Source organism: Haliaeetus leucocephalus, unplaced genomic scaffold (assembly GCF_000737465.1).
Source record: "Haliaeetus leucocephalus isolate CR32 unplaced genomic scaffold, Haliaeetus_leucocephalus-4.0 Scaffold1007, whole genome shotgun sequence".
NCBI lineage: Eukaryota > Metazoa > Chordata > Aves > Accipitriformes > Accipitridae > Haliaeetus > Haliaeetus leucocephalus.
In genome coordinates, this window is record NW_010973443.1 from 1,355,436 (window position 1) to 1,369,991 (window position 14,556).

The window sequence follows — 14,556 nt, forward strand, 5'->3', positions numbered from 1 at the left end:
TTTTTCTTATTGACTATGGTGTGACTCAGTATTGCACCATCACTTTCATATAAATAAGCTGAAAAATGAGAATGGTTTTATGTGAGTTTAACTTTCATTTTTTTGTGATTTGAGTAGAGTCAACTCATCTACCGAGACAGAATTGTTTTGCAAATAACATCCTTACTCTGGCTGCATTATAAATTCTGAATATCCGGCTGATTATGTCTTCTTCTAAGTCAGCTGATACAAACTCCACCTGAATAGGACCGTGTCGGTGTACTCCATTTTCTGGCCAGTACTGAGGACACAGCTATAGAAGACCACAAACAGAAAAGAACACAGTTAATCACTTTAAATTTCATGCTGCCTCAATATACTTTTCTAGATTTTCTTTGTGCTACATTTATTACTGAAATTCTCACACAATATCTTTATAAAATACACAGTGCACCATCTTCCACCAGTTTCGAGCATTCTGCTTTTACTTGTGTGGAGCAAGTTTAAACAAATACCTTTTCACTTAACTGAACATGCTATTGCTTGCTCCTGTACTCACCATTCTCTGGTATTTGGAGTAACACATTTCTGACACGCAGCATCAATTCTGCAATACATTATGACAAGACAGGGGGATGCTGTCAAATACTACCATATCTCAGAGATGGCATGAAGCCTAAAGACCAAAGGCCTGGTATCTCCAACAGTCCTGAAAAGTTGCTAATAATTCAAGCTACGTCAGAAGGTGTGCTTTATACTATAAAGGGTGCATCAATTCTCAAAACTCAAGACTTTTCACATATGTTTCACCCGTGACTGATGACATCGGCTAATATCAGCATTGCTTTACATTTTCAACAACTGCTCAATTTCATCTTATGAATGCTACCTGAAAATAGTAATTATGCTTTCTTTAGTGCTCAGAAGACATTACTTCTAGGTATCTAAAGATCACAAAGTAATATTACCATTATCTGGCACAGTTTTAGTGCCTAATAATATCAGGATGGCTTAATCCAGAAACCAGTTATCATCTGTGCTAATACTTTAAAGATTAAATCAACACTTTGCAAGGAGTTTTTTGAAGGTAGACTCTGCTTGTCCATTTTTTTCCTTAAAATCCCTAATGATTTTTTCCAGGGATATTTAAAGCATTTCAAGCATGTAGCTTTTGCAAGCATTCACCAAAATTAAGTATGAACTCATGAAATTTTGTTTGGTTGCAGAAGCCTTGATGTCATATTTGGAATTTTATTTCATTCAGTAAAACAGCTGTGGTCTTCACTCTGCTGCATTGCTGTTGGTAATCCAGAGCTGAGCTGACAAATCACATTTACTCCAGATGTTGTTTTGCATTTCTTGTAACACTTAGTCCTCAACAAAGCCGTTTAGAGATGACTACATTTTAGGAAAACATAATCATTTACTACATCAATCAAAAAGACAACAGGGTCTGATTTGCAGGAGTTCACTTTAACAAGTTAAAACCAGAAATTTTGAGTAGGAAAATATATTTTTATTTATTTTAACCCCCTCACATGATTCAGTCTGCTGAGCAAATTCTTTCCAAATATTGTCTAAATCTTACACAAATTTTTATTATGAAAAATGCTAGTGTACAGGATAGCAAAATACAATGTATACAACTATTGCAAATGCCAGTGCTCAGATCATTTAACGTGCACAATGTAATACATGACTTTCAAATACATAGGAATACTGTTCTAACTGATCTTTGAAAAATGCTTAAATGATAATAAGCAGAGCTGTTTGCTGGAGCTGTTTTAGGAAGCCAAGATTTTCAAGTTCTAAGGAAACCAAAAGCATTTAGGTCTGCGCATTTTGCATGCATGTGATGGTAGCGACTCTCTTTAAGTCAGAGTCACTGTGAAGGGCTGAATTTAATTTCCCAATAGAGCATAACAATCCACATAAATTGTAGTACCTAAACAGAACAGTAAACACTCCATATATACATAAATAATAATGATAACAGTAATTATTAATAAATCTGAATGTAATGTGTGTTTTTAATAAGCTCTGCCCTCTCTCCACTTCTGTTTGCTCTGAGGGTTTTGAGATTTATTCCTAATGAAAAGATTGTTACTCACATTAGAGGAAAGAGGTTTAACATACTGCAGAAGCAGGTGCATTAACTGCATATCCCAATAGCTTTTAAGAGCCTGTGAGGCCAATAAATGCTTGAAATAGCCATGCACTATTGTAAATTCAAAACACAGCCCACAAATTAAAAAAAACTCTGTTCAGCAGTCCCTAACAGTCTGACTCCCTTGAGTCTTTCCTTATTCACTCAGAAAATAATCTTAGACTCATGAATAAAAGTTTTGTCTTTCATTTCTGTTTTTTTCCCTGTAGACAGTTAAGGGCTTGGAATCAGCAATTCAGTCTTTAAAATACTGTGCAGAATTCCTACACATTCATTTGAAAGAAAAAATGGAAGATTAGTATGTTTAAAAAACAAATTCTCCATGTTAAAAGAAGAGGAAACATTTTTCTAACTGTTCAATACTCAACAAAACTGAAAAGATTATTGATCATATCAAGAATAAAAATGACATGCAGTCTGCTACAAAAAATAACAATTGCTCTAAACCAATAATTAACAAATATTTACGTATTAAGAACCCAGATTACTACCACATTATTCCAGCAGACAGCTGGTGCAGTTTCTTGGAACCAAGGAAATCGTATCTGTGTAAGAGCTTGGAATTGCGCAGTTGCAAGCCAGGCTCTAGGATGCTTAGTGATTAATGCTAGTGATTAAATTGCCAAACCAGTAGGTACGGGCTTCCAATTTTCTAAAGAACATGTACAGCATGCACAACTCTTTTGTAAGGTAATTACATTCCTCCATATCTTTCGTTGCCCTGTTTTCTATTCCGAAGGATGCTTAGTCTCCAATCTTGTTTAGTTCCTATCTCCTTGCTAACAATGTCATTTTGTGCCAAGCATAACACAGATTTTCACACTGGGAACACCTACCCCCTGGTAAGCAAACCAAGGTCATTGACCTGTTGCAGGCAGGCTAATGAATAGCTGTTGGCTTCTGTTTATGACTTTTGGCTATTATTAGTGTGTTTCAGACTTGAGTCAGAATTCTACAACCATCATTTCTGGTTTTTAGCAGTTCTTCCCAAGGCATGTTCTCTTATCATAATAAATTATGGGTGCATGCACTTACGTGTCTGTGCATTAACATTTTGGTGGAGATGCTGCTGATGGGCTGATTTATTCCTCTTTCCCTACGTGTATCCGCAAGCTACAAATCAATTTTTTAGTGTGTTAGTATTTAATGTTGTTTTATAAAACTAATTATGTCCTAGAGCTGTTCTGAAATGCTGAGGCACTAGCACTCCTCTTTTGAATGGAGCAGTTTTCTGGACTTACTTGTGCAGGATCCACATCATTCAGCATAACTATTGAAGTGCAGTGATAATCTAAGACCAGTCTCCAGAAATCTTTGACGGTATTTGGTAAGGGATGCTGTGTAACTATAAAAGCTGATGGTTGCTTGTAGCTCTGCAAAGAAATAATGAGACAGTGAGAAGAATGGTAAGAAATAAAAATCCATTTAGCAGAATGCTAGTCATAGCCCCCAAACTTTGGAACTGAAAGCATTATTTCTATTTTCTATATAATTAATACATTGTTTTCAGCTCTTTCCTGAGATCTTATATGCTTCAAGGTTAATAAACTGTATTTGGTCAGAATATAACTTCTTCAGATGTTGTATTTCTGAAATGTATTTTATGCCACAGGCATAGAGTAAAATCATCAGAGGTTTTTGCCTCCAGTGCAACTCCTACAAAATTCTGAGCAACAGTTTTGTTTTGAGCTGTTAATGGACAGATTAATCTTGGCTGTCTGCACTTAGCTGTTAATTTGAATGATGCCCATGAAAGGAAATATCTAGTTATTTTTCAGAAATATTATTGAAATTCTGGTCTATCTGACAGCGGCGAGGATATGCAGGGGATAAATTTCAGTGCTCTTTGGTTTTTTTAGTACCAGAGTATGTCATTGACTGAGCTGTTGGTGGAACTGTTCCATTGTGGATCTCATACTAGCATTTTCACTTATGTCCTCATGAGTGTTGAAGGCCAGCATGGCCATACTGGGGCAATTGTTGGGAGGGATTGCTGTTGCCTTTATTAAGGAGGGCAGGGAAGACTCTACATGCCTTGAACTGAAGTACTTGTACCATGACAGAGATACAATCTGATCAGCTATTTGCATCTTTCTTTCAGAGACCACAGAAAATGAATCCAATGTGTTCTGGGGTACAGATGAAGACATGCAACACTTCATTTCTTTGTTTTGGTTTCAGCAAACTGCAACCAGCAGGTATCAATGCTGCTGGTACATCAGTCACATGCCTTCTATCCTAATAGTCCTGTCTTGATGGAAGATGCATGCAGGTGAGAAATGCTCAAAGGGCTCTCCATTACTCCCTCACTTAGAAGCCCCAGCAGTTTTTTAGGGAAAACCTTTCTCAAACTCATTCTGATACTGAATAACAAAAATTATGCTTGCTACCCCTTTTGCTTAAGTGAGCTCTAAAGGATCACATGAGGTGATCCGACTGCATCTCAACTGATGCAAGCAGAGAGCATGAAACGCAGCATCTTGCCTGCTGGAGACTGAATGTTTAGAGAGAGGGACAAATGTCTGCTCTTGTCTGTCAGTGCAGGGATATTGCAAGAGCCTTGCTAGGGTGCTTCAGGTGGAGGGTAACCCAAATCACCTCTTCCCTCGGACTCTTTTGCCCAGACACACTTTTGGATCCAGCGCATTGTTTCATCAGTGAAGAAGGGAAGCATTTTCAAAGCAAATATTGAGGCACTGCTCTTTCTGAGCAGTGCTTAATTTACAGAACAAAACAGTACTAACTCTCCAGGAAAGAAGACAACGTAATGGCAACGTTTTAAATTGCAGATCAAGGAAGCTCTGTTCTAATGTGAAATGTCATTGACCTACTGTGAGGACCTAGAGAAGTCACTTAAACTTCTGTTCTCAGTTTCTCTACATGGATAAACATAAAGGTAATACACCTACCTTTTCACAGGAGTGTTTTGAACTTAGGCTTATTTTAGGAAAATGCTTTGAGAACTTGGAAGGAAAGAAATGCAAAAACTGCTATAAACTGTTATTACTCTAGATTCACTTTTCAAAAAGGCCATTTACAATGTGTTCATTCTTTACTAATCTCTGTTTTCTTGTTTATGTGTTTGACAACCATAATTACTATAGCTCTAGATTGTCAAAGATAGGCTATAAATATTTACAGACTGTAAAGGCAGTTTAAGTGTTTTTTTACTGATACTTTATTAGTAGGATTAGAATTACCATAGATGCATTCGAAAAAGAAATCCACACACATGAAGAGGAACTATTCATGCAAACAGAAATAAATGGAAAGACTGAAGTAATGGCTTGTGTACTATCTTGTCCTTACAGACAATTATTTTTTTTGTTAATTACTGTTTAAATTAGAAACAAAGGGAACTGAAATATTGCTGCAAACCCTATTATCCTATTTAACTGCCTTAGTGTCTTAATAAGTTAACTTTTCTTCCTAGGCCAGATGGTTAAAAGTTCAAGCACTAGGGAGAAATCCAGATGCAGTTAATTTATCAAAACTCCCTGACTTGCTCTTTGAGCACAGCTTTGGAACCTTGGCTGGGACATATCTGGGATCCTAAATGTACTTGGGAGTTTAAAGATTTTGTTTTTGGAAAACAAGCTAGAAGGATTTCAGTCTTATGCTGACTCCACTTTCTGGCATTGCTGAGTTTGGAAGGCTGCTTATTCCTTTTTTTATTATTAATGATGTAGTGGAGACTTACATCCATCAGTGCAGCATTAATGTAGTTACTGCTCTCCCCATCTATTGTTATGAGGAAAGGCAGGCATCTGTCTGGAGGCAGAACATCCATACAGCGATTCTTTTCATGATTTCGTGGTAAAAGTGCTATGCTGCAGTCTTCTACACGCAGTGTCGGAGTCACCATATTTAAAGTCTTTCAAAAAGAGTAAACAATACAACAGAAAATTAACACAGCAGTGGAAGCATCCCAAAATATTTAAGAATTGATCAGCTCAGCATTCAGTTTCAGTGGGAATCAATACGCAGAGAAATGAAAACATACCACAGTCAGCAGGGTTTGGAAGCAAAAAATCCTGGAAGCATACAGATCTGAAAAGTAACCTCTAAGACAGCTGCAGAGTAATCTGCCTTCTGGAGAAAGGACAGCAGAAGGAATCGACAAACTTCCCTTGATTAAAAAGATTTTACTACTACCCCATTGCATTCTTTTATGATTTAGCATAATTTAACAGCAATTAGTGACATGTTATTTTCCCTTTTTTGCAGTCTTTCCCTCCCAGGCCTGGTCCAAAATTCACATGGTTATAAGCAAGCACTTAAGCAGAAGTCTTTAGTATAGGTGAACTGTATAGCTTCTAGGTAATGCTAGATGCGACTTACCCTAAATTCCTCTTTGATCTGGCTGGAGTTAGTCTGAGGATCCAGTTTATTCATTTCATAGTAAACAGACCTAACTTGAGAAGCTGGAATAGATGTGTCCCCACAAAGACAGGCTTCCAGGATAGCATCATGGATGAATACATACTGTTCCTGGTAAAGCAATTAAAATAATTACTGACACAGAGAGCATAATTGCTGATATAAAGAGCATATGCTATTAGTATTTTGGTAAATAAAAAATAACAGCTAATATGGTTGCCACTAATCCTCTCTGACTTTACCAGCACTGAAGCAAGACCAGAAGGAACAACAGCAGTTCATAAAACTTTATCCCACTCATTTAGAAATTAATATAGAAGCATTGACTCAAACTAGTTACAAGTACAAGCAGAAGTGCAGTAACACTCCATAATAAAACTCAGAATGTTTCTGGTTTCCTCATTCCTCTGCACAGTTCTGTAGGTGCTATCACATAACTGAGCCTCAACAAGATGTACTCCAGAATGAATCCTTCCCAGAGAGAAAACACTCATGATTTTACTTTTTTTTAAAAACCACTGTGAACCTTAAGTGCAGCATAACTGTGCATTTGTTTGGGCAATGGTTCTTCAGGTTTGTGTGTGGATTATTTTCTGCATATGATTGAATAAACTATCCTCTGAATGGTGCCAACCACAAGGGGGCTCTAGTTTTATGGGCCAGAAGAATATTTTTTCTTGCAAAGCGTAAGGCAGTATTCCAGTAGATTAACAATACCTCAGTCTGCACCATGTTAACTCTCCGAGACCGAAGCTCTCTCACACAATTGTATATGTCTACAACACCTTCTCTTTCTGCCATATCTAGCATGATGTCAATAACAATGAAGCATCCAGTTCTGCCAGCACCAGCACTAAAGTAAAAGAAGAGCACAGTTAATGTTCAGCAGTATGGAAAATGTAAAGTGTAAGAGTTCATCTCACAGGCACTTGATCAGTGGGATGATTACTGAAACGGAGCCTTGCATTCAGGCATTTGCAGGATTTCAGGCTCAGTTTTTCCATTCTTGTTTGTATTTTAGGTATTAAGTTATTGTGGGTAGAGCTCCAGTGGCTTTAGCAACCTATGCATGGATTACACAGTACAGGAGAAGCAAAAGTAGGTCCTGAGTTTAGTGGACAACACAATGGAGGGATTTCTGTTCTACCTACCTGCAGTGAACAACCAGAGGGCCAGCATTTGGTGGGCTCTTGGATTTGACCTGCCGTACAAATCCCAGCAGGCCTGTCGCATGGTATGGTACACCGTGGTCTGGCCAGCCAGTGAAGTGAAACTGCCGAATTTCTCGAATCTCATGAACACCTCTCTGTTGAAAAGACAAGGGTTGAAAAAGAAAAAAACAAGCTGGAATGTGAAAAAAATTGAATTACAGACATCATAAGAATGTAACTTCAAAAGCCTAAGCCTTGCTGAAAAGCATCCACCTCCTACCCATACAATCTGTACAGACTGTTGGAGAGCTTTCTCATAGCAGGAGAGCAAGTTCAAAGGTTACATAGCAACTGGTTTCAAAGTCTTACAACAAAACTGAGTAATTTAGCACTAGATTGGTTAGAAACCTTTAGCAACAAGATAGACTCTCATCTCTATATTTAAGCACTAGGTTGCTTTGAAAATTGTGGCCTTAAGATGCATGCAATGATCGCAGAACAGGTCAGCAGCAAGGCCATGAACATATAGCACAGATGACATTTTTTTTCCCCACTGCTCTCCACAGGTATTTTGCTGCTGACTTCAGGGAACCACAGCTTCAGCATAATTTCCCTTATCATTTGTCTCCTTCATTGGTCTGAAAGAAACAGCTGAATAGTAAGAAACCTTTTTGCACCTCCAATCATAGGGGCTGTGTTTGTAGCCCTCCACATGCTCACCCTTTAAATGATTTGCCACAGTCTACAAGGACATGGATATGGTGAGACAGGTATGAATGAGAAGCTGATCGTGTAAGTAATTTCCCACGTGACTTTCTGGAGCAGTCTGGATATTAGAGGTGTGTATGCTAAGCTTGATTTTCTTAGTGCTTGTATTTCCCCTTCCCCCTCTAAAAATGTAGCTGCCAGTATTTTATTCTCATTAGAAATCCACAGACCAGAGGCCATCATGCATATTTCATAAGCAAACAGCAAAATTATGACATATCATGTCTAGGCTGAACTAAATGTCAGTGATATTAATAACTGGTGGTTTACAGTTTTTCTTCTTAAAGATGTATTTCCTGTCTTGAGCTGGTTTGCATATAAAAGGTCTAATTCTCTTTGCATAATGAAATAATATAAACTTCCTAATTTATTACTAGTATGAAAATTAAAAGAGTCTAGGATATTCAGTGGTTGAGAAATTTTGGCTGTGCCAGTGCTACATGACTGAAGTGGGCTTGGTGTATCTTGGAGACCTGATACTCTGACAGCTCAGGCTGGGGGTCTTTGGAGACTGGGCATCAGCTCAGAGGAATATCCACACTCATCTGCCTCAGCAACTGCGACACAAAAAGGCAGGCAAGGGAGTAGATCAAGACGATATGCGACACTGGTATAGACTGAGGAGATCACAGCCTTGCAACAGAAATGACCTTCTAGCCTAAAAAACAATTTTAAAACATATTGAAACCCAGGAACAGACAAAGTAATTTGCATTTTAAGACAGTCTAGCAAACACATTAAAATACAATTTGGTCTCTGTACTCTGGGGATTAAGAATGTGTTAGTTTACACATCTTTTTGCTACTGTAAGCAAGGCCTCCAACTCTGTAAATAGCTGTGCATAGGTGGGGCATCCATGTCGCAAACACTTTTTCATTGCTCATAACAACTGCCCACAATCCCCCAAGAAACAAAGATCCCATACAAAAAAAAAATGCCATGACTATACAAACTGAGGACTGAAATGAATAACTCCCCACAAATTCTTCATGCTGTACGCAGCCTTGATTTTCAAGCAATTTACAAAAAGTAAACTGCCCCTCCAAAATAATGTGCCCAGCTCAGGGTATGTCCTGTGTATCTTGTGCACTAGTTTTGAAAATGCTGTCTGTCATGCTGACTGCATTTTTGTCTATCGTTGGTAACACTCAGCTGCTAAGAAAAGGCTTTGCATATATGGTACTTTTATAATGAGTTGGCTTATTATACCTACAAAAGACTGATTTTCATGTCTGTAGCTTCCCTGCTGGTTTCTAAACCCAAAATAGCAACACAACTGCATGAATCATAAACGCATATGCTCAGGTTGTAGAGACTGTATTTTTTACTTTTTGTTTCAGCTGAAAAAAACCCCCAGAAAATGGTGTACATTGCTAACAAATCTTAGGATGTTAAAAAATGCTACAAATACTTATGGTGCTGCTGTATGTTACTCTCTGAGTAATTCATCTGAGTTAACTGTTGTGCTGTAAAGGAATTGCTCCAGAGGAGCTGCTTATGCAATCTACATAAAGTGTATCCAGGAAGTGGTCTTCAGAGTGTAATTTGGGGTTCAATTTTCTTAGCATTATCCCCCTACTCCTCAATAATTACCAAATAGCCATTTAAAACAAAACAAAACAAAACAATAGATTTATCTCCAAACAAATCAACTTCTTGTATTTTAGGAGCAGGTATGAGATGTTCATCCACAAACAGAAAAGATGGTCAGAAGGGACTTCTGAAGGTCTCCAGTCCAACTTCCCATTCAGAGTGGTCTGTGGCCAACACTAGATCTGTCTCGCTGAGCCCTGATGACCTCCAAGAATGGAGATTCCACAAGTTTTCTGAGTAACCTGCTCCAGCACTGCACTATCCTCCACCTGAAGGAGTTTTTCCAGTGCAAGCCTTCCATGCTGCAACTTCTTGGCCATTGCCCCTTGTTTTGCATCCACTACCATTGAGAAGAATGAGGAGAATTTGGTGCCCCTGATTTTCTAAACATCTTTGAAGTACTTGCAGGTTGCAGTTAGATTTTCCTTACCCCTCCTCCTCATCTCTACCGCACTGAACAAGGCCAGTGCTCTTAACCTTCCCTTGAAGCTCATATGTCCTACATCCTTAATCATCTTGGATGTCAGATATTGTCCCAGGATGTCACAGCCTGTATTGACACATGGGGTTAGTCCACCTAGGGTGCAGAACTTTGCATTTTTCCTTGTTGAATTACTAAAGTTTCTGTTGGCCAAGTCTTGAAGTCCTTCGGAACTGAGGCTCCAATGTTCAGCATTTCAACACCATCCTTCACTTAGTATTATCTGCAGATTTGGTTAGGGCGCATCCTGTCTCATCATGCAGCTTGTCTTAGAGACGCTGAAAAGTATCAGTCCCAGTAGATCAGAAATACAAACTTGAGAGAATTATGGTGGAAGAGATATACAGACTTGACCTTCCAGTACCATTGGAAGAGTTAAAAAGTAGGGAAAATAGGGTAAAAACAAATGTACTTTACTCAAACTACACTGACACTGCTTTTAGAGGCTTACTGAAAAACTACCAACTATTAAAAAGCAGTGCCTAAATGAAATCTTTTCAGATGGAGATTTTTTTTAAGAAATAAAATGTTTAGTGCCTTTTATCTCTATCTGTTCTAATGCACTTATTCAAGACAGTTTGGTTATGTTCAACTGTAAAATCCTCTAGGTCTTTTTTTCCAGTCCCAGTTAAGAAGTGAAAAGCTAACATCAAAGCATGGGCTTAAAATTTTCAGAATAGAAATCAACTAGTGCTTCATCTACTTCAAAGCGCAGCCACTGTTTTATCATCTGTTTATTAAAACTATCTAAATGCAAGGAAACAACAGGCTTGAGTGAATTTGATGTACAATATGTATAGTGGTAAACATGATACAATATTTCAATTCATTCAAACCACATAATTCTATTATCATTACCTGCAGGTTGCTGTATTGATGCATATTTAAGTATTAGATTGAAGAATAAATCAGGAAAAAATCTAATTCCTTTGTTACTGTGGATGTATGTACAGAGACCCTGCTGGGTTGTCTTTTTGGCAGTTTCATCTACCTGTGTGCAGGATTCTTTGATGCTAAAGACTATGTTCTTCAAAACCATAACTGAATACTATTTCATCATTAGACAGAACTAGTATATCACAGGTACTGCAACTAAATCAAAAGGAGTTTTCTGAGCTAATTAGTTGAAAATCTACTCATAGTGATACTGAGAGAACATTACTTTGGTGCGCCATTAGGAATATCAAGTCTTCCAAAGAGGCCCTTTCCTTGTTGTTCTGCAACTCAAATAAGACTTGATACATACAATTAAAAAACTTCTGTCCTTTAATAAATTCCGAATAAAACCCCTGAACTGACACAAAATGCATGACACACTTCAGCATTGACTGACCCTGCTTGTTCTCATTTTCAGTAAGTACCTTATTTGTTAATTGTATGTTGTCCATATATTGTAAGCTGTTTGGGAGAGCTACAAGATCTAGTAAGCATCAAACTAATGGCATTATTCTAATAAACAGTAATACAACATGCTGATTGGAACTCTCCACATAAAGATGGACTCCACATGAAAAATGAGATTTCCTTGAGAGGAAAATTAGTTTGTTACAACTATGTCTCCGCAGACCAGGAACACACTGGCCCAACAGATAACAGTATTCACCATGGACTTCTGAATAATGGTGCACGCAGCCTCTGGTACAGACAGAAAATGATTTTGGGGAACATAAGATAGGAAAACAGCATGAATGTGTTTTCAATTGATTGCTGGGAGGGAGGCTTCGATTTCTCCTAGGAAGGAACATCACTTTTTCTAACTCAGGCAGAGTCCAACAGTGATGGAAAGCACAGTAAAGTTGCTGCATTTAAAGAAAAACACAGTTTACCGTAAGAGGGCAGTAGTCGTTTACCCAAAAAATAGCTACAAAACCGGGATGTCAGTCAGAAGATTTAACTTTCCCATGGTGAATCTGTGTATAAGTTGCTTAGGCAGATACCATTGTATTTGAGAAAACTGAATTTGGAAACTTACCTTTTCTACTGCAAATGTTCGAATCACATATTCAGCCAAGAGCTCTGTTTCTATTAGGGTGACTTTAATGTCTTTATATATCTCTGTGTCATCTGGCCAGTATTTGCAGCATTTGACCTTTAAAAAATACAAAAGAAAGTAAGGTTCATTTATTTTAGAAGGTTCATACTGAATCCATTCTGTATGCTGTGCAATGATTTCTGTTTTAAAATGCAATCACGTGCAAAACAATCACATTTTCTGCACGTGGAAATGACTGATGTTTAAGGGACATTGCCTCTTCTTTTTTTAAGACAGCTTTCAGAGTTGCAGGTGAGATTTGTATTGTGGTTAGTGAAGTAAGGCAAATTGTTCGGAGCACAAGGGGTAATTATAGCCTGCACAACTCAGTTACAGTAACTGTTCATTTCCTGTGCTTTCCAATGCCGGGTGTGCCCAGAAGGACAACTACTACCAGTTTTTTTTCCACAACCTCTAGCTGCTGACTGGTCTCAAAAATACCTTCCTACCTTCTAAAATGAAAATGTGTTTTTCAGACAGGAAGGATCTTCTCTACTGTTAGAAAAGTATCTGTTTACTCAGATCAACATTCCAAAGGAACTGATGAAAGGTCAAATCGCAAAACTCAACTGGGTGGTTGTGGGGACTGTATATGATGTAGATAGCTGACAGTCTTAAGAATTTTCTCCTTCCCAAGGCGGTGGGCAGGGAAGCTAACACATTACTTATACACCTCTTTTTTATTCTGCTCTATCACCATAATAGCTATGCTATCACCACTGCATCTAGCCATCGTCCAGTAGTGCAGTACGTGCTAAGAGTAGCATCTGTTATATGTCTGCTGCCTGGAATGGTTTCTCTCTTTCTCTCACTGAAGGGAAAGTTTTAAATGGAACTTTTCATACATGTAAATTTACTAGTTACTTAAATATACACTTAAATGGGTTGGGTAAAAACCCAAACACTTCAAATATTCAATGGAAAACTGGTAGAAAAAAAAAATCACTTCACAACTGGTAGAGTATTTCTCAAACCCACTTTCATGCCAAAATATTTGGATTACTATCATGTCTAGTCTTAGCAAAAGGTAAAACGGATAAACATGTGTATAAGCATACAGCGAAAACTGTAATGCATGATTTAATTGATTTATTTATACAAACTCCAGGTTCATTATATAAAGGATTATGCAGAGAGTCAAACCTTCTCCTGTCACGCAGAAGAAAATACTTTCCTCAGAATTTGTTTCAAGTGACGTAGCTGATAATCACGTACCACCCCTCCTTACTGTCTGGACAGAACAGACGTCTTGCCACATCAAAGTAGTAACATGGAGTGATGAAATAAAAAGTTTGTCTGGGCAGGGTCAGTAGTTCTGACCCTTTTTCTGACTCTTTAGCAGGATAAAATTTACATCTCGATCAAACTGAATTGAAGGGCTGGAAAAACACAGCCCCACATCAGGATCCTCTTCAGAGAAAGAGTTAGAATCATAGAATCATTTAGGTTGGAAAAGACCTTTCAAGATCGAGTCCAGCCATCATCCATGCCCACTAAACCATGTCATGGAGTACCCCGTCTACGCGCTTTTTGAATACCTCCAGGGATGAGTTGCCTGGTTGTAAGCCCTGGCTCCCAGCCACAAAATTATATAAGCATCCTAACAGCTTATTCCTGCTTACACAGCTGATGGAAAGCTCCTAGAGCAGAGCTGAAGTTCAGGTAGCTATAAGCAGGTTTTTATTTATTTCTCTATGCTTGTCTTCACACTTAGTAACCGCATTAGTATTGGCTAAGAAAAATTCTTTATATTCTTCACATTTCATCTGGTATTAAGCATGGTTTCAGGACAACCGGCAAACACCAGGTTATACAGTTCCCTTCCATAGCAAGAGGCTTGGAGCTGGGACACTGAACAGTCCTCCCAGTGCTCAGCACTCCTGTAGCAGGGGCAAGGGTAGCCAAACTGCTCCCCCCCATCCCGCTCACCAGCCAGCAAGCTGACAGGGTGTCAGTGTGGGTGAGAAGGTTTCCACCAGCCAAGGGCCAAGCCAAGGGCCAGTCC

General features: G+C 38.4%; 1 protein-coding gene across 1 annotated transcript in view; it reads right to left on the reverse strand.

Moving 5' to 3' along the window:
* The window catches only part of PTPRM (protein tyrosine phosphatase, receptor type, M), a 340,322-nt gene that overhangs the window by 9,254 nt on the left and 316,512 nt on the right, over positions 1–14,556 (reverse strand). The window contains exons 24-30 of the mRNA XM_010584832.1: positions 12,492–12,608; positions 7,678–7,832; positions 7,244–7,379; positions 6,488–6,637; positions 5,847–6,020; positions 3,388–3,519; positions 167–292 (exon numbers count right to left, since the gene is read on the reverse strand). Of these exons, the coding sequence (XP_010583134.1) occupies positions 167–292; positions 3,388–3,519; positions 5,847–6,020; positions 6,488–6,637; positions 7,244–7,379; positions 7,678–7,832; positions 12,492–12,608 (990 nt within the window). The remainder of the gene's footprint in view (positions 1–166; positions 293–3,387; positions 3,520–5,846; positions 6,021–6,487; positions 6,638–7,243; positions 7,380–7,677; positions 7,833–12,491; positions 12,609–14,556) is intronic.